This window comes from Populus alba, chromosome 4, assembly GCF_005239225.2.
Source record: "Populus alba chromosome 4, ASM523922v2, whole genome shotgun sequence".
NCBI classification, from domain to species: Eukaryota; Viridiplantae; Streptophyta; class Magnoliopsida; order Malpighiales; family Salicaceae; genus Populus; species Populus alba.
In genome coordinates this window covers 17,962,052-17,981,454 of record NC_133287.1, presented here as the reverse complement: position 1 = coordinate 17,981,454, position 19,403 = coordinate 17,962,052, and the positions used below count along the sequence as shown (strand labels likewise).

The window sequence follows — 19,403 nt, the reverse complement described above, 5'->3', positions numbered from 1 at the left end:
AACATGAAAAAGAAAGGTTATGATGTTCGTTTTGGAAAACTGAATTCTGTAGATGTTTGTATCTGAATCAAGATGTAATAATAAGCTGTTAATTTTTCCAAAAATCTTAATAATGTTGCCCATTGACTACATTGCATAAATTAATTATCACTACGAGTCCTACGATCATCATGTCCTCGACTCATACTTATCGCTCGTTGATCATCCCTAGCTATCTGCGTGCATGGCTTTAAATTGCTATGTCATCGTCAAAATTATACCTTTACGAGAATCAAAATAAATCTTACAATGTATATAATCTATTCAGTACAAGACAAAGAACACGATATATATAGTTTAATAAATCGAGTTAGAACAAAGAACACCCAAGTAAGGAGGGATTATCATTGACAATATTGCTCGATCGACACTGTTGGCTCAAGTGCCCGACAGAGGGCACAACCAAACCACTGGACTTGGACTAAAAAAACAAACATTTATTCCACTTTTTGTTCATTATAGATATATTTTCCTCGATATATTAAGACAAGAGGTTTGATTTTGTAATTTGATATATGCAACTAGGAAGATGGCTGCAAAAATGTAGAGGAGGAAGTAGCGAGGGGCTCGTGGACAACAGAATTTGAAGAGATTGAGATGGGGTTGCCCTCTAACTGCAACATTATACCTCCCAAGATTTCTGTCAACACCTTCTTAAACTCATCTTCTTTAACCAGTTTCCCATCATCTGCGTTCATCATCTTAAGCATCTCGACTATTACGTTGTCCATCTGAAACATTGAAGTTCGGAGACGTCATTAGCAAATTTAATCCAATTTGAGACTAGGGTAAGTTAAGTTAAGCTTAAGTTAAATGATATATATAATAAATCTTGGATATGGGTTAATTAATGCATACTAGCCACGAACTTCATACAAAAATTCCATGAAATCGTCCGGGAAATGATTTCATAAACCTTTTTTTTCCTGGTAAAATTAGCATTACTCCCAAGTATCGATCAACTGTGAATTGTTTGTGATTGGCTTTATCTTACCTCATGAATTGAACCAACTGGAGGCAGGTCAGCTGATGGAGCGACCGTATCTAGCGCCACACGCAAGTACTCCTTGGATATTTTCCCATTGCGATCTTTTGGCACATTTTCTATTGCCGTGTTTAGATTCTGCCAAGCCAATAATGGATTGCAGAATATGATAATTCTTCCCGAGAATATATACATATTCTAATTAATTATATTGAGAAAAGAGAGGTTATGTCGTGATCAGAGCCAAACCTTGTCTAATTCAAATTTGTTGGATAAAAGTCTCTTAATTCCACTTCCATCAAAGGTGTTTTCATTGTGTGCAACGATCACAGGCTGCTCTTTGAGACGTTGTGCTACACACTGTGCCACTTTCTTGAACTCCACCAAGAATGTCTCTTGAGAAGGGGGCTCGTCATGATCTTGACCAGCACAAGATTGTAAAGCTGGTTCCACAATGTTACTCATTACCTACACCAGAAAATAAGTCCACGATTTGCACTGAAACCCCGTATTAACTCAATGTTACATCATTGAATTGCAAGGATAAAAATTCCATACCCAAGAATCTGAAGATGGAGGCATTCCTTGATCAACAGTAAGCTGTTCAAAAGCTTTGACAATGTGATGATGGAGTGATCCACCTGCAGGTGATTCCAACTGGGAAAATAAGGACACCATTTCTGTTTCATAACCCGGTCCTTTAATGAACTCTAAGAGGTCCTCCCCATCCATACGGAGGATGACTATAGGGTCTCGCTTCAAACCAGCAGCCATGCCTAGAAGAAAATCTGATATAACTTCTTTAAATTCAGTCCTGCTCACTTTCTCTTGCTTGCCATGTGTGAATTCATTTAGAACCTACAACAACATGATATTTGACGCACATATGTATGAGAAAGGTTTCATTAATCTTTAAGGATAATTCACTGTTGAGCTTACAATTAACTTTATCATGATAAATCCCACAATGCGTTCCTTTCTCCCAGCAATTCGTCCTACCAATTTGACTTTAGTACAGCATAATTATGAGTTCCCTACTTGTCACTTCTCTAACCTTTTGGTTTCTTAGAAAATTCGCAATATACAAGTGCAAAGGTGGTCCTAACTAGACAGTTCTACCTGTTCTTGTAGGCATGGGGTAATATTTTAATGCCCACCCAATTACAGGTAAATATTAAAATATGATCTAGAGCATACATTTACATGATTTCATCAATGGAGCAGTTGCTGGTACTTGTCCCTACAAAAATGTTAGGAGTGAGACTTGTCCCTACAAAAACACTGCCTTTTTAAATACGGGTGAGCCCAAAAACTCAGACTGCCTGACTTTGGTCGCATCAAAACTTGGATAAAAATATATATTAGGTGTTCAATACAATCTTAATGGTGTTTTTTTAAAAAATATTTTTTAATAAAAAATACATTCATGATTTCTTATACGTCATTGAAGAAAGGAAAATATTCAAGTGGTTTCCACAACATTCATCTCCAGATGCCTCCCCAGCATGTAATGATAAAAGGAAAAGGATGACAAAGGTCAATTGGAAAAGCTAAGACCGACAGCACCGACTAAAATTGAAAAATAGTTTGGATGTTTATTGAGGTAAGCTAGAATGGAAAATCTTGACGATTTGCTTCTTATCATGTCCGCCAACAAGACAAGCATAGTGATTTCGATATCTATTAAGTCTCGAAAGTCAGACATCAATGCTATAAGCAATTAATCGGCGTTGAAAAAAAAGAAGAAAATAATGAATCACTCGGTGCATCCACGAACTTAATTTTCGGAGCAGCAAGCTTAATTAAAACTCACGAAAGAGTGGTGAAAGCAACGTCTCGAGAGGCTCCGAAGTCCAACCCCTACATCGCCTTCATGCTTGCAAAATACGAACTTATTATTATTTCTCGAAGACTTCTCCACTGTCTCGGTTGAATACTTTTAAACTCTCAGCCACAGCCAGTAGAATTAATCCGCGAGCTGTCGAACATTCACATTAATAAAAAAACATAATCCTAAATTCTCTCTCTAGGCCATCGGGATCGATTCATTTCAGCCATTGGAGCAGCTAGAAATTAAATTGCGTGTACGTAAGTATGAGCATGCATGAGCCGTTCAACGGCAACCCTTTCCCCAGCTGTAGAGCTCAAAGTTTTCCCAAACTACAAAACTCAAGGCTTTTTTAACGGTTGGAAATATCATCAAAACAACTTTCATATATATATTAAAATTAAATATCTTCTCAATGGTTGGCATAATTACTATAGGATTATATGTAGATTGATTCTTTGAATCATGTTCATGTACTAGATTGGTGTAGCTTGGATTAACTGTCCTCAATGTCATTAATGAAAAAGAAAGAAAGAACTCCTAAAACAAAACCTATGAAGTTTGCCATGCATCTCTACCAACTTAAGAAAAATGTAAAGGGAGCTGGGGGCATGAAATAACCTCAGAGTAGATGTGATCGGAATCGGGAGAAGAACCCTGCGCAGGCAAGCCAAGGGCAGCACCAATATCAGCAACAGCAGGTTCAAGTTCTTTCACAGAGAGATTACCATCTTTATCCCTATCCAGCTCTTGGAACTTGTGATTCACAAAGCTGCTAAACACCTCTTCATTCCCAACCAACTCCATTATATCTGAACCGTCTAGAACCTGTCCATTTCCACCACTTGTTCTTATCTCTTCCTTGCTTGTGTTACCCTTCTCCATTAACCTTTCTCTCTTGCTTTCTTGTGAGATTCTTTGGCTTTGTTTTTGTGTGTATCTCGTGAATCACACGAGCTAAAGTGAAGGTTAATTTGCTCTAGGTGAGTCTCCCTATGCTGCTTTCTCTGCTTCTTGTGTTCTTGGCCTTTAAATACGCGAGAGAATGGGATGAGAACGGCTTTTGTGCGTTTACGAGGGTGCGGCAGATCATATACGGCACGTTTGCTTTCCTAGAGCAAATTTTTTATTGTGATAATAAATAAATAAATAAATAGATTCTCAATTGTGATTTCGGTAAGCATCCATAACTACAGAAATTATATATTAATATAAAATTTATTTCTAAGGTCTCTTCTTATCTTTCAATGAAGAAGACAGCGTGAAACGCGACATCAAGCTGCTCTCATTAACAATTCACAATTTCCAATCATTTTACTCGAGACAAATCGCATATAATTTTTTGGCCAAATGACTTTTTTTTATGTATACCAATGAAAAAAAAGTTATAATTTATAACAAATATATATATATATATATATATATATATATATAATTGTACGATGTGCCTTGATCACCATACAGGTAGGAATACGAGGATAGAACCAAACAGTCCTTCAAACCAAGAGAGTGGCTCGTAGCCACCGATCCTCTGTGTGGATAGGACACGTGGGGCGGTGAGGGAGCCTCCAAAATAAAATAAAATGTGCAGACCCACCCACCAAACATCTATAGGTCACTACCTCTCAGTGTCCTTTTTTGCGCTTTGGTCGGCCCGTCTTTCCAAGACGTGTGGACTTGGAGAGATAAGTTTTTTTTTTTTTTTTTTTTTTAAGTATTAAAATCATATATTTTTTATTTTTTAAAATTTATTTTTTATATCTATATATCAAAATAATTTAAAAATATTATAAAAAAAATTATTTTAAACTGCAATAATTTATTTTAAATTAAAAAAAAACACAGTTAAATCACCGCCCGAAACAAGCCTTTGTATGGCTCGATTGAGATAATGGATTTACAGAGTGTTAAGCGGCTGCCGAAATTACACCTGTGGTCCCTACAAGACCATGCTACTACAGCTAGATGCCCTCAGGATCAAGATACTAGCTACTACATCGACGCCTAATTATTGTCCTTCTCTCTGATACTGCATCAGCAGTCTCGTTTCTTATGACAAGTAGCATCAGGAGGAATCTTATGCATAGAATCCTTATCAGGACAATGTTTATGGATATTTGATCTTGTGAAGCAGGCATTGCGCGCAGTGTAACAATACCAAAACGCCTGCTATGGATTCAGTGGACATGATGAGCAAGAACTTAAAATCTAAGCTCCAAGAACATGCGCAAGAAATCATGCAATCTTGCTGGTTTTATCTTGTACAGAAATTAGAAGTTGCCATGGTCTTAATTATCCTTTAATTAGTCATGCAATTGCAAGTTCCCTGCGAGGCATGCACCAATATACCTGATGCTGTCTACATTTCTCCTTGCATGTTCCTATCTACCATGAACAAGTTAATGTTTGTGTCTAAGATTTACGCAACGGGAACAGATGAGGCTAGCAAAATTTGCTCCAGACCAGGATATATATCCAGTATTTACGTGAAGGTAATTAAGAAACTAGGAATTTGACGGTTTTTGCGGGCTCTGGAATAGTTTCCATCTTCCATGTTTTAGCTGGACAGATTCCTTTGGAACAGTTTCTTGCCGTGGGGAATTTATATCTCCATTCTCCGAGGACTGCATCGGTTCACCTGGCTGCTCTTCCAATTCACTTGCCGGCTCGTGTGGCTGCGGGGACAAAGAAGCACTACTAGATGAATGTAACTGATCAGGTTCATTGGGCTGTTTTTCTGTTGTAGCCTCGCTAATTGAACTGGATGCCTTAGGTTCTCCATTTTTGGCATTTAGTTCTCCTTGCTGCTGGAAAAGAATTGACATCTTGGAAACAGTTAGTGTGGTTTAACATTACTAGAATAATGATCGACACGAAACAATCCTTCTGCTGTAATATCATACCAGAACAGAGAAACTATGAAGTTGAAAAAGTCATCAACCGAATTCAAATTGCTTGAGGCTACCTGATCAGAACGAGGACTTGATGCTGACTGAGAGGAAACATACTGCAAAATTTCAAAAAACTTCGTCTGTCCATAAGCTGCTGCCTTCTGCCAATAAATAAGGGCAATCTCCTCAGCCTGCACCTTCATCTCCAACAAATTACGATCAATCTCAGTCTCGTGTTTTGCCACGAAAGGCCGGAAAAAACAATCATAAACATATTCCGTTCCCTGAAGCAGTTAAAAAAGAAACATATTAATCAGGATATAACCAATTCAAAGGTGGATAACCGGCCGGATGATGCTAGCTGCTTCACAAATTTAGGGTGATCAATACATACTTTCGTTTTCGGATGCCAAAGATATATAAAGAATGCCACCTTTGCTTCACTGTACATAGGCAGCCTTCCAAGACAGAAACCAAAAACAGAATCATAAACATAACACAACAGCATGAATTAAATACACACAAAAAAAAAAAAAAAACACTACCCAAGTTTCAAGACACCATACCAAAAGATTAGATGATCCCCTACCCTCTCACAAACTGTAAGCATTGCAACTAAAATCCTACAGAAAAAATTGAAAGAACCATATCAGAACTGTAAATTAATTTCTTAAACACTAGAATTTTTCTAATGAAGCCTGAAAATGCTTACCAGTACCGGCACCAGAACAGGACTTGCGCAATATCTGTCCTGTTGTTCTCCGATGCTTTAAAACACTCATAAGCCGGGTAGGCATAACCAAAAATCATACTGTCAAATTATCACACATCAGCACCCCAATTAACACCGAAAAGATAATCAAGTTGTAATATATAGAATGGATGTTGAATTAAATCAGTTTAGTTTCATACAGAAGGGTTCTGGACAGAAATGATCCAATCATCTTGTTTGCTTAACATGTACCGCGAGATGATTATTAACAGTTCTTCCTGTCGATTTTGTCACGCAATCCAATCTGAAATCCAAGGCAGGCAAAATATGAGTAAAATCACTAGATAAACAGAAGAAAAGGTGATCTATCACCCAGAATCAAGCACCTGAACAACGTACAATAGGAGTATTTATCCAAAAAAAAAAAACGCAAAATAGTAATGCCCACCCTCAAACTCTTTTTCTTGATCAACCTTGAATTAATGCCAAAGTAAATACAACATGGGTTCGATCAAAAACCCACAGAGACCTAAAATAAATGGAGTACGTACTACAAGCCAAAACATAACCAGTACAGCAGCCACTATATTAATTAATTGCCGGAAAAAGTAAGAGAAATGAAGTTAGTCTTTTGCTAAGTTTAGATATAATTATTGATATTTTATTTATTTAGCAGACATACAGCGAAGGCAGCACCCTGAGCAAGAGATTCAGTTGTATGTGATATATGCATCCCTGGATTTCTTAGAAAGAGATGAACACAACACCCCACAAGACATAGGAGAAGTAATCTTAGAAGTATTCTTCACATAAGATTATTATTATGTCTTACCTGGTTATTGAATGATGATTAAAAAAAGCTGCTCAGAATTTGCAGTAGGTGTGTGTGTGTATATATATATATATATGTATATATAGATAGCACATAGAACTCGACTGTACGAGAAAAACTGCTTTGGTCACGAATCGCCACGAATGTATCCTTTGGTTTGAATTTAGATATGACAGTTGTGAAGTAAGCCACGTTTTTTATTGGGCATTTTGAAGTAGTAGGAGGGCTGGGAAGATTGGCTAGAACAAGTACAGCTCAAATCTCAGGTAGTGTTTGTTTCTCCGTAAAATTATGTTTTTTAACTCTCTTTTTTTTAGTGTTTTAAATTATTTTAATGTATCAATATTTTAATGAAAAGTTTTCTTCTCCAATAGTCCTGTCAATGGAGATTATGATTTTACAGTCAGACAAATAATACGTTTGTTTTACTATTTTAAAAGCGATTTTTTTTTTTTAAAATAATTTTTATTTTATTTTAAATTATTTTATTATATTCTCAAATAAAATTAAGGTTTTGTTGTTTTATATTATAAAAATTTTTATAAAAAAATAATTTTTTTATTTTTTTATTTTAAATTAATTATTTTTTATATTTTTAGATTAATATATTTGATATTAAAAAATAATTTTTTAAAATTAAAAAATATTATTTTAATATATTTTTAAATAAAAAATATTTTAAAAACTAATTATAATTTCAACTATAATTATATTCTCGACTCTGACAGACACATATAATTCAACAGAAACTTGTAAGAGAAGTGATGCATGACGTGTGACGTTTGGATTTCCCAATAACAGTAGGGCACTGATTTTGAGGAAATAACTACTTTAATTCGTTCGTGGCTTTAACATGCTGTTTGCCATGTCATTCGCAGTACTCTCGAAGAATATGCTTTTGTTCTTAATTTTCGTTGATTTCAATTTTAAGAGCGGCTCGAGTACGAGAATGGAGGAAAGTGTAATAATGATTATTTTTAAAAAAATTTTTTTTTAAAATATATTAAAATAATATTTTTTTATTTTTAAAAAATTTTATTTTTAATATCAATCTTAAAACATCAAAATAATTTTACTTTAAAATAAAAACTAAAAAAAAAATTTTAAATTTTTTTATAATATACTTCTAATATGTATTATGTCCAACACACTCTATAATGGACAATGAAAGCCTTGAAGGGAGTGGGATTTCCAAATCTTATACATAAATCATACATCTGCTCATTCATCTCGTGTCAATACATTGTTTTTTTTTTTAAATCTCAAGCTTAAATATATTTAAAAAAACAACAAGAAGTATATTCTTATATCATATTTATAAAAAGCTGTGAACTCGAATACGTTTCTCATATCAAACAGTTATTTGAAATTCAGACCATAATAGGCCCAAAGTAAAAAAGATTGCAGCCCAATATTCGTAACAAATTATCGGAAGGCGTTGAAAAAGAATCAGTGCCATAACGCCACGTAAGCAACAATATCCACATACCAGTTAACCAAGAACCTCCATTCAACTCAAATTATCATCGTTTCTTGAAAACAACCACCTCCCTTTCCTCTCCTCCTCCTCCCATCCTCTCTCTGATAAAATTTGAAATGGAGCTTGCAAAGTCTCAAACCCTGACCCTAACTCAAATCTCCACGCTCACTTCAATAAATCAAAGAGGTCACAGTCAATTTATTGGTTGCTTCGGCCACAATTTGATTAGGCCTCCTTCGGGTGCCGGCCTACTACTTCGACACTGTGGAAGGAAATTACGTGTTCAAAGAAATGGAAATAAGAGGTTCGTAGTTAAGGCGTCTTTGGATGCCAATTCGGTTCTGGTCGTTGTTGCTGTCACTGCTTTCTCTGCTCTCTCTCTTGCTTACTATAATCGATATATAAATAGGAACATCAAGAACAGCAAAAAGATTACCTCTAGCTCTATTCAGGTAAGACTAAACAATTCAGAACCTCTATCTTTCTCTTTGTGTTTTTTAGTGGGAATAATTATAACATAGATAAAAGATAGGCACAGGAGAAGAGAGAAACAAGGAATAAAGAATTAAAAAAATATTTTTTGAGACGTAAATGTATTCTCATCATTTTTCTATAAATTTTTGATAAGTGATGTTCCCTCTCTTTCTTGTCTATCTCTCTCCGATAAATGTTGATAGTTACAGTCGAGCGCTTTTTTTTTTTGTCTAGTAATATAAGTTTAATTTTTAGCATCATCTATTTGTAGGAGTTTAGAAGATATGGAATAGTGTATTTGTTTAATTTTTAATTTAATTTAATTTTCCTTTTATGTAACTCTCTCAAGTTGCCTTTTTGGGAGGAAATAAATTGCGAATGGTAAAATTTGTTTGGGGAGGATTGTTTTATGACTTAGGTGAATTTAAGAAATGGAATAAGTTGAAATTAATTTATGCTACTACTTGTCAAACTTACCTTTTTGGGTAAACTTTGTGATTTAGCGAAGTTTTAATTTCTTTTCGTGGAAAAATAAATTCTAATATCTTGCCAATGATGTAGGTGTTAGGTTCTCCAAGTTTTGCATTCTCTCAATTAGGAAGAAGCATTGTGAACCAGATTACTGGAAGCCAGTTTTTGCATTTTGGAGGTCTTCATAGAGAGGCCCATGAAGTAGAAAGCCAAGGATCTGTGGAGAAGGCAAGTGAAAATAGCCATGAGATTGAGGAAAAAGAGACCCATGTACAATTTCAGGAGACTGCGTCATTGCATGGCAGTTCTCTTTTGATAAAAGCAGTGGAGTCTTCTGGTGCTAGTTTTGTTGCCGCTAATGTTTGTGATACTGTGGTTGTTGAAGAATCTGAAGTTGGTGATGCAAGGGTATCTCCTTTACCTTCCGTGCTCAGTGAATCAGGCTCTGCACTGCCTCTTATTTTTGCAACACAAATGACTGAGTTGACACGGGAAAAAAGTGGAGAAGAAATTGAGTTTGGTTCTGAGTTGTCTGAATCGGTGGAAAAGGTGAAGTCTAATGCTGTTTTGGTTCCTGTAGATAACGAGTCTATTGAAAAGGCTGAGCTTTCTAACTATAACGGTGCAATTAGCCAATCTGTTAGAGAAGATCTTTACACCTTTTATGGGGCGAACCGATCAGTGGTAACATCTGCATCAAATCTAGGTTTAAAAGAAACATCTTCTCATGCCTCCCGGCTTAAAAGCAAAAGATTTTCTTCCTTGAAAATGAATACTGGACTAGAGACGGAAGATTTATCTTCTAAGCAGCCTCTTCAAGCTGCAGGTTCTGCTAGTTTACTTTCAATTTGTTGAGTATGATACCAATATCAAACTGTTAAATCATTAACTCGAGCTTTGGTCTGCCATCCAGATCATGTTCAAAAAACAATGCCACCTGCACATTATGAAGGAGGGTCTTTCCATAAAAGTAAAAACCTTCCAAGAAGCAAGGAAAGAAAACATCCGATGCAAGATAGCCATTCAAAACTCCGACAGCTGCCCTCCCCAAATGGCATTCCTTCAAAAGTAAAAGACCATCCTCCAGAGGAATACAATGTTTACAATCGTTTGCTACGAGAGGGGAGGTGATTCTCAACATTCATCTTTCCACCTTCTGTTCTGTTTAACTATCTGCTTGACTAAATGGCAGAGACAATTGCTAATGAATCAAAAGTTTGATTTAGAATCTAAGGCCAGTAGAACTAAAATTCTGAATATTTTTGTGGGCAGTGGAAACTTGACTATTATGATAATTACCTTCATGACTTGTTCCTTTGATATTTTTTGAAACTTTGAGCTTATCCTTCCATTATCTGTTAGGTTAGCTGATTGTTTAGATTTGCTTGAAGATATGGAAAGAAGGGGTTTGTTAGACATGAATAAGGTAATGCTGCATCCTATGACTGTTGCTAATTGCTCTCTTCTTCTTGACTTCAATTTCTTGCTCTTGGATAACATCTTGATATATATGCATTTTTTTTTTCTGATCAGGTTTACCATGTGAAGTTTTTCAAACTCTGCAGAAGTCAAAAGGCTGTCAAGGAAGCTTTTCGTTTCTGCAAGCTGGTTCAAAACCCAACCTTGAGTACATTTAACATGCTAATGTCTGTGTGTGCTACTTCACAAAATTCAGCGGGTAGACCCATATTTAATTGCTCAGTACTCTGCCAGAATCTCTGCTTAATGTGTTGTCCACTTCCTTCAAGGTCCTGATGTCTCTATTGTTATTTCAGGGGCCTTTGAAGTTCTACAACTTGCCAAAGCTGTTGGATTGAAAGCTGACTGCAAACTTTACACAACTTTAATATCAACATGTGCTAAGAGTGGAAAAGTTGATGCAATGTTTGAAGTATGGTAACTTCCTTGCTTCTCCTGGTTTAGATTGCTCAATATCTTTATTCTAAGTTTTTTCAGACATTTATGCTTCTGCTATTAAGGTAATAATAGATATTCTATTTTCATCCCTGTTCTGTTCTTGCTATTCCACTAGTTAAGGCTGGAAAATTTGCTCTTATTCGCGGTTATTTAACTGGCACCATCCAGTACAATACAAGGGTGGCGACAATGAACTACCCACGGGCTTGCCCTGATTCCATCAAAGAGAGGATGTCTAAAATCTGTATTCATTATGATTATGGATGACTTACAAGTGCTCTGATGGTAATTAATTGGTCTAGGTGTTTCATGAGATGGTTAATGCTGGCGTGGAACCAAATGTCCATACTTATGGAGCACTTATTGATGGTTGTGCCAGAGCAGGACAAGTTGCCAAGGCATTTGGTGCATATGGGATAATGAGATCTAAGGTATCACTTAGAAAGATTTTGCATTATCCTATCAATACTTCCCTTACTGTGAGAAAAGTTTTTGCATTTGGCTGCTGTTTCACTTTCTTGTTTAGTTTTGCGTCCTAATTTTAAAGTGATTTTCGCACTTATAAGATGCTTTATACAGTAGAATGTGAAGCCAGACCGAGTAGTCTTCAATGCACTTATCACTGCATGTGGTCAATCAGGAGCAGTGGATCGTGCCTTTGATGTATTAGCAGAAATGACGGGTGAGGTACAGCCTATTGATCCCGATCACATCACTGTTGGTGCACTGATAAAGGCTTGCACAAATGCTGGTCAGGTGAGTATATTTTTTCTACTCGTATTTCCTTGATAACTTTTCTGGATTGATACAGAGTTTGCTTTGATTTTAGGTTGATCGGGCACAAGATGTGTACAACATGGTCCATAAATATAACATTAAGGGCACTCCCGAAGTTTATACAATAGCCATTAATTCTTGCGGCCAGATTGGCGATTGGGAGTTTGCGTGCAAGGTGTATGATGACATGACAAGAAAAGGCGTGGTCCCTGATGAGGTCTCTTTATATATATCAGATTGTCCTTTAAATATTCACTACTTTTTAAGATCTGTATTTGTTGAGGCTGATGGGTTAGCATAATATTAGTTTTAGTTGGCTTAATAATGGTTCATGGAAGGAAAGAAGAGATCTGTAGTTCTCTTGTGTGAATAGTGCGATCACCTGTTTGCTAGAAGCAGGCTGCCTTTTAATAGGCCACATGGACTTGACATTTATTGTGGTTGTTAAGGATACCTTGATTTTGAAGCCTGAAGAAATCTTACTCGTGTTTGTTCTTTCACCCAGATGTTTCTCAGTGCATTGATAGATGTAGCAGGCCATGCTGGAAAGATGGATGCTGCATTTGAAATCATACAAGAAGCCAAGGCTAAAGGAGCACAACTTGGAATTATACCATATAGCTCACTAATGGGAGCTTGTTGCAATGTATGTCTCATTTAGTAATTCCTATTGTAAAATGTTCTCTGGTACTTATAAGATGGTTCAGTTGTGGGTTGAAAGTCATGTCTTGCAGTAGTAGCCCAGAAACCTCTTCTGAAACTCTACGGCTATAAATCGTTCTTTAGTATAGAATGCTAGAGGATAGGAAACCCTGGTTTTATTTTGACATTAAGGGTAATGGTCATTAGAGATTCCCAGTTGGCTCAAATTGTAATCTCACTCGCATATTTCCCTAACTCAATTAATATTTTTGATGATTTCTTATTGATCTGACTTTCTCTAATAAATAGAGAGCCATAAAATGGAAAAATATGAAAAGTCAACAACTTGTTTTGAGGTCATGCAATTTTTTCCATGTATAATAATCTGGATTTTTTTTAGATTGGAGATCCTGCATGGTATTGATCTAAGTTCCTTCTGCTTTCAGGCCAAAAACTGGCAGAAGGGACTGGAGCTCTATGAGGATATAAAGTCCATGAAACTAAAGCCAACAGTCGCAACATTGAATGCTTTGATCACTGCCTTGTGTAAGTCAGTATCTGTTGCTTTTTTTTTTTGTTTGAAATTAATCTGACAATTTTGGTAAATGGCTTGTACTGTATTCTGTGTCAACTAATTTCTACCTTATTCTCTTATTTTAATGCTTCTATTATTGATGGTTAAATTTAAATATATTGCTTGGAGGAGAATAAAATATTCAAGGAGCAATCAGCAATAACCAGTTCAATTGCTGTGTCATGTTCTTTCTTTTTAGGAAGTACAAAGATAAGTTGTTCAAGTGTAAAGCCAGATAAAAAAGGTCCAATAATATAAAGACAGACTTAATTTACATGCCTATTACTAAATGATTACCCTCCCTGATATTCCAGGTGAACATTTTTCTGTGGACCTAGTGATTTATTCGGACCTTGTGGTAAATGACATAAATTGATCACATACCGATGCCAAATCCCCTTGCTGTAAATTGCAGTATTTGAGGTCGCTTTTCTGGATTACTCTTTGAAAGGAGCAAGTTTTAATAGAGGTTACGACAATTGATAAAAATGCATGCACAAAACAATCCAACGTTTATTTATACACATAGATTATAACAATCATGTTTGTTTTTATACCTAGAATACTGTAAAATTCCAACACTAGAATTTTTGGGAGACTGAAACAAATGATTATTGAATTAATGCAAAAAGTGCTTTTGATGCTTCCTTAGATTTTATTTCCAAGCTTTCTAGTTTGTAGATAAACAAAGAACAATCTGCAAAATTATCAGAACATGAAAATCACAGCACTATTGTTGTGATTTGTTCCTCATGTACGCTTGTAATGCTAGTTTCTCTTAAAGGTTGCATTTCCTTCTATACCAGAGCTTGATGGGAGGCACAGATAATTTGGAACTCTTCAGCAATATGCATGTCCTAATGTATTTGTACAGTTGAAAAATTAAGAAAAGGCATGGGGATATTTTGCTGCAGGTGATGGAGATCAACTTTCCAAGGCTCTTGAAGTGTTGTCAGAAATGAAGGTATGGGGCCTGCGCCCAAATACCATCACATACTCCATACTCTCAGTGGCAAGTGAGAGGTAAGTGTGCTATTGATTTTTTTCTTTGAACATCATTGTTTAAATTCCTTCACAATTTCGGATCCTGTGAATGTCTGCTCTTGTTTTTATCTCCCCATACTATTCCCCTTTTCACTTATATTTTCTCTCTTTTGCAGAAAGGATGATCTGGAGGCTGGCCTGATGCTTCTTTCTCAAGCCAAAAAAGATTGTGTTGCCCCTACCCTCATTATGGGTAAATGCATAATTAGTAAGTTGAATGGAATAGAATTTCTTTTATATTTTACATGGAACATTTGTACATTCCCTCGTCTGATTGTGCCTGAACTGATTCAATATCTTGTGAACATTTATGAATTCAGTGGAACAGAAATACCTTGGCGATGATTTTGGTTAATTTATTCTCTTAAATGTACATCTTCTGTCAAATGGTGTGAAAAATCTTTCTGAAACATTATCATTTTGAAGGCATGTGCTTGCGGAAATTTGAGAATGCTTGTACCCTTGGCGAGCCTGTTTTGTCTTTCAACTCAGGAAGTGCACAAATTGAAAACAAATGGTACCTTTTCCCTTCTTTGACAAATATTCTGTTAGACATGCATCTTTCTTTTGGAAGTTGAAATCCACCTATCAATGTTTGGTTTCATGTTATGATATAGGAGGTTTTTCTCATACAAGCATGGATATATGAATATGTTCACATTGATATATTTTTATTTGGGGGGGTTGGGGGGGGGGGGTGTGAATTCTTAACTGCTTGATTGAGTTCAAGTCCTGCATCCATCTAAGAGCTTCAGAAAATTTGAATTGTTAAACAGTTCTGCGTCTGATGTCACAAGTAGCGTTTCCTTTTAAAAAATCTTGAAGGTTAATTTTCTTCCAGAGTAATGTTATCGTGCTGCAGAAGTACTTGTCTGAGTAAGTCCTATATTTGTTTCTTATCTAGGACATCACTGGCGTTAATGGTCTACCGTGGAACAATTGCAGCTGGTGAGAAGCCTACAATCGAACTTGTCTCACAGGTTTTGGGATGCCTGCAGATCCCTTGTGATGCCACACTGAAAAACAGACTTGTAGAAAATCTGGGTGTCACTGCTGTCTCGCCAAGATACTCTAACCTATGTTCATTGGTGGATGGGTTTGGAGAGTATGATCCTCGTGCTTTTTCTTTACTTGAGGTCAGTAAGCAGCTGAAATTATTTTCTCAGTATTCCAACTTCATGCTTTGCTATGAATTTGATTTGGGAAGTCAGCCAAGATTTGCCATTTACAGGAAGCTGCCTCTCTTGGAATTGTGCCATGTGTATCCTTCAAAGAGAGTCCTATTACCATGGATGCTAAACAGTTGCAAATTCATATTGCCGAGGTGAGTTTTCATTATTGTAACTAGTTGTTGCTGTGGTGGCAGTTATGGTAATTTACCTAATTATAATTGAGGGGTTTTTCTTATCTCTGCCCAAGCTCTAAGCTTTCTCATAGCACATTCACAGGATGTAAATTTCTAAATATAGTGTCCAAAGCGCTTCATGATTTTGTACAATTACCTATTGTAAAAATCCAAAACTTTTTATATGTTGATTGTTTAGCCTCATGATTCATGAACGGATCCTGTGCAAAAAAGAGTCTCTGCTTTCATTTTATTTTCTTCCAGTATGATTTTTCAGCACTTTATTTGTGATGTAAGGTGTGCCAATGAGCTATAGTATCCTTGCCGCAATCCCCTAGCACCCACTAAAAAGAAGAACAATCCTCTGTTAGTAAATTGTCTTTGTTCAGGACTTCATTGCTTTCTGTGAAATTTTTGCAGGTGTACTTCTTAACAATTTTGAAAGGTCTGAAACATCGGCTTGCTGCTGGTAAGGGTTTAATCCTTTAGTTTCAGTTGCTGATATTTTATTGAACTGAACAAATGTTTGTGAAGCGTGCACCTATTATCGATTTTACTGATCTTGTACTTCGTGCACCTACAGAGATGGCACAGCTGCAGATTATAGTTTGTTTGTTCAGTCTGTAAAGCAATGACTAATTTTGATTACTTCGCCATCTTCAAAATTTTACTGCAGGTGCAAAGTTACCGAACATAACCATTTTACTGCCCGTGGAGAAGGCACAAGTTATAACCCTTGAAGGAGAGAAAACAATCAATGTCGCAGGACGGTGAGAAGAACTCCTTATAAGCATCATATGCAATAATAATCCCCATCACACCCTTATGTGCTGCTCTTAAGATTCATTCAATGAAACAAAAAGAAAAAAGAAAAAGAAAGGAAGAAAGAAAAAAGAAAATGGAAAATAGAGCTAATAACTGTGATAGCTGTCACGCTGGCTGGCTAATTGAACCAGCAAAGTAGCTGTCGATTTGAAAAACGAAATGTCTCCATCAGGATATGCAAAGTGAATAGGATTCTTCCAAAGAAAAAAGTTAGGCCAATAGGTATTTTGCATGCTGTCAAACCAACGTCCATGGAAGTATGTTGCATTGTGGAATTTAATAAGAGTCTACAGCAATGCAAGGGAATGAAAGAAATGTACAGGACATTCACAACACACACACACACACACACACGGAGAGAGAGAAAGCAATTTATGCAAGGAATAAGAATAGATGAATTGCATATAACAAGTTAAATGCAAATGTTTTGTTTACCAGGATCAGCCGGGCAGTTGCATCCCTTTTGAGAAGGCTAGGACTACCTTACCAAGGGAATGAATCATACGGGAAAATTAGAATCAATGGGATTTCCTTGAGAAGATGGCTTCAGCCAAAGCTTGATTCTCCTTTCAGTGGAAAACCAGGAGAATGGAGTACATCCCTGTCACGACTAGGAAAAGGAATAAGCTTCCAGCAACGCAATATTCGCACTGGTGATTTTTCTTTAGAATAAAAAGGACACAATTTTCTACCAACGGAAACAGGTTAGAAGAATGACCTATACAATGAGTTTATTTTAGCATGAGACTACAGTTCTGCAGGTGCCTTGCTACCATTAACGTTCTGCCCATATGCTTCAAGCTCATGTTCTCATTCACCATTTACTGTGTATAACGTTCTCGATTACACCGTTTATTTTAAATATTAAGATTTTGATTTTCTATCCAGATTATGTTAACAAGAGAGTACCTCTTCTTGCATGCTATGAGGGGGGGCTGTAATTCAGAAAAAAAAAAACAGTAGATTTCCAAGAGACAAAGAAGAAGGCACACCAGTTCAAAACTACCAGAGCTCCTCTCTACCCAACTGGCCTACCTGCTAAACAGAAGGACCATCCACCAAAGGTATCCGGTGGTTACTGTCCCCATGCTAAGAGAAGGATATACAACTGATTGCAAATTGAGCTTTACACTGCTACTACTATAAAATCAGCCTGGTGATTACTGGTTATTCGTTTTGAAGTAGTAACTTGGAAAATCTTTACAAAATTCTAGAACTCTGTATTAGTCCGATATAAGGATCAGTGCTCTCAAGTAATGATGTAATATCTATTCCTCTTCCTCGTGTACGGGTTTTGCTTCTTTATCTATGCAATGATTGATCATTGCTTGTGTCAGCATCATTCTTGCCAGTTTCTTTCCCCAGCAAGTTTACTCTGCCCTTAAATTGTTGCGCCAACTGCTGTTCAGCTGTTGTGTTGCCGTGAAAACTAGCAAAAACCAGAGTCCTAATATCAAACGTCTAGGATCCAGGACGAAACTATATCTTCTTCACGAGGAGAGGGACTGAAATGTAAGTTGTTGCAGACAATTTCTGCACTTCTAGAATGCTTTCTGAACGCCCAAAATCACCTAATAGATATTCAATAACCATAAATATATTACGTGTTTTAAAGAATAAGTTAAGAGGAAAATATTATCCCATCAGTCATCTGTAATATTAAAGATGGGAAGTAAACATTTTCCCTCAACGTAAAAAAAGAAGAAGAAGGTCTCGCTCTCGCTGTCAACTCTCTCGGCTCTCCTCACGCACTTCGCTTTCTCTGTTTTTGCTAATTATCGTTATGAGATCTCATCAGTAATAGATTTAATTACTAGTTATTCTACTTGATCTGCTGCTAAACTGACTCTTCAATCTCATCATTCCTTCATCTCTATTTTTGGGTTGATTTTAGTTTTCAATTCATTTGAATTTCTGGGTTTAACTCATCTCACCTTTCCTGGTTTGATTAGTTAATTGTTTTGAGTTTCTGGGTTGATTCCAATCGCCGTGGTTCCACGATTCAGATCTAGCAAGCTTTGATAATTTCCTTGTTCATATAATCTCATAGCCATCCTTTTATATATATAAAAAGTAAATAAGCTATGGCAATTTCATCTCGGCGACTCCATCTATTCTTTGGAGTACGTTTATTTCAATGCTTTTGTTTGGGGCTAATGGAAATAGATTCGATGAGCAATGGGAAAATGGAGTGGCGAAAGGGAATGGGGTGTTTACATGGCCAGATGGGAGTTGTTGTATTGGGAGCTGGAATAATAGCAGTAAGGATTTGAAAGGGCAGCAATTGAATGTCGCGCTTTATACTTTCTCTATTGAGTTCATGTAAATGGTAAATCTTCATTTTCAGATTTCATGGAGTCTCAGAGTGCTCTTATTTTATGCATATGACTCTGATGTTTTCTTCCATGTGGGCTTGTTTGGTGCAGCGGCAGTTGTTTCCCTGTAGGGTTCATTTTACAGGGAGAGGAAACCAATGGTATAGATTAAAATAAAAATCAGTCTCAATTGCTATTACGGATCGTAGAAAGAAGAGATGGAACCAAGAAATAATCAATCTCATTCTATGA

At 36.3% G+C, this 19,403-nt stretch overlaps 3 protein-coding genes across 6 annotated transcripts; 1 reads left to right on the top strand and 2 right to left on the bottom strand.

The window, feature by feature from the left end:
* Positions 1 to 349: 349 nt before the first annotated feature.
* On the bottom strand, positions 350 to 3,964 carry LOC118040531 (uncharacterized). Of its 2 annotated transcripts, XM_035047497.2 has the most exons (6): positions 3,474 to 3,606; positions 2,838 to 3,002; positions 1,583 to 1,882; positions 1,274 to 1,492; positions 1,034 to 1,162; positions 350 to 770 (listed from the first exon to the last, which is right to left on the bottom strand). In XM_035047497.2, the coding sequence occupies exons 3-6, from the start codon at positions 1,796 to 1,798 to the stop codon at positions 561 to 563; spliced, it is 774 nt and encodes a 257-aa protein (XP_034903388.1). In that variant the 5' UTR covers positions 1,799 to 1,882; positions 2,838 to 3,002; positions 3,474 to 3,606; the 3' UTR covers positions 350 to 560. The 2 variants fall into 2 exon arrangements, with proteins under 2 accessions (XP_034903388.1, XP_034903387.1); XM_035047496.2 differs by lacking the exon at positions 2,838 to 3,002 and having other exon boundaries at positions 3,474 to 3,964.
* A 1,392-nt stretch (positions 3,965 to 5,356) lies between these two features.
* On the bottom strand, positions 5,357 to 6,687 carry LOC118040521 (putative HVA22-like protein g). Its single transcript, XM_035047484.1, has 6 exons — positions 6,656 to 6,687; positions 6,456 to 6,554; positions 6,310 to 6,366; positions 6,138 to 6,201; positions 5,818 to 6,027; positions 5,357 to 5,677 (listed from the first exon to the last, which is right to left on the bottom strand). The coding sequence occupies exons 1-6, from the start codon at positions 6,685 to 6,687 to the stop codon at positions 5,357 to 5,359; spliced, it is 783 nt and encodes a 260-aa protein (XP_034903375.1).
* Positions 6,688 to 8,768: 2,081 nt separating this feature from the next.
* On the top strand, positions 8,769 to 18,172 carry LOC118040533 (pentatricopeptide repeat-containing protein MRL1, chloroplastic). Of its 3 annotated transcripts, XM_035047500.2 has the most exons (21): positions 8,769 to 9,071; positions 9,177 to 9,219; positions 9,803 to 10,538; positions 10,626 to 10,839; positions 11,075 to 11,138; positions 11,246 to 11,390; positions 11,488 to 11,603; positions 11,932 to 12,060; positions 12,212 to 12,385; positions 12,459 to 12,623; positions 12,912 to 13,052; positions 13,495 to 13,594; positions 14,537 to 14,645; positions 14,783 to 14,874; positions 15,093 to 15,183; positions 15,571 to 15,802; positions 15,883 to 15,990; positions 16,432 to 16,480; positions 16,688 to 16,781; positions 17,275 to 17,540; positions 17,725 to 18,172. In XM_035047500.2, the coding sequence occupies exons 1-20, from the start codon at positions 8,884 to 8,886 to the stop codon at positions 17,507 to 17,509; spliced, it is 3,225 nt and encodes a 1,074-aa protein (XP_034903391.1). In that variant the 5' UTR covers positions 8,769 to 8,883; the 3' UTR covers positions 17,510 to 17,540; positions 17,725 to 18,172. The 3 variants fall into 3 exon arrangements, with proteins under 3 accessions (XP_034903391.1, XP_034903390.1, XP_034903389.1); XM_035047499.2 differs by having other exon boundaries at positions 8,770 to 9,219; positions 15,898 to 15,990; XM_035047498.2 differs by having other exon boundaries at positions 8,770 to 9,219.
* Positions 18,173 to 19,403: the final 1,231 nt, after the last annotated feature.

Bases quoted from the DNA above. Each gene is read 5' to 3' on its own strand.
- LOC118040531 (XM_035047496.2), bottom strand. From the start codon at position 3,737: ATGGAGAAGGGTAACACAAGCAAGGAAGAGATAAGAACAAGTGGTGGA. The intron at 1,493-1,582 runs GTATGGAATTTT...TTTCTGGTGTAG, and splicing joins CTCCATCTTCAGATTCTTGG to GTAATGAGTAACATTGTGGA. The intron at 771-1,033 runs GTAAGATAAAGC...TCAATGTTTCAG, and splicing joins CAGTTGGTTCAATTCATGAG to ATGGACAACGTAATAGTCGA.
- LOC118040521 (XM_035047484.1), bottom strand. From the start codon at position 6,687: ATGATTGGATCATTTCTGTCCAGAACCCTTCT. The intron at 6,028-6,137 runs GTATGTATTGAT...TAACTGCTTCAG, and splicing joins TTTGGCATCCGAAAACGAAA to GGAACGGAATATGTTTATGA. The intron at 5,678-5,817 runs GTAGCCTCAAGC...ACTGTTTCCAAG, and splicing joins CAAGTCCTCGTTCTGATCAG to ATGTCAATTCTTTTCCAGCA.
- LOC118040533 (XM_035047498.2), top strand. From the start codon at position 8,884: ATGGAGCTTGCAAAGTCTCAAACCCTGACCCTAACTCAAATCTCCACG. The intron at 9,220-9,802 runs GTAAGACTAAAC...CCAATGATGTAG, and splicing joins TTACCTCTAGCTCTATTCAG to GTGTTAGGTTCTCCAAGTTT. The intron at 15,803-15,882 runs GTCAGTAAGCAG...AAGTCAGCCAAG, and splicing joins GTGCTTTTTCTTTACTTGAG to ATTTGCCATTTACAGGAAGC.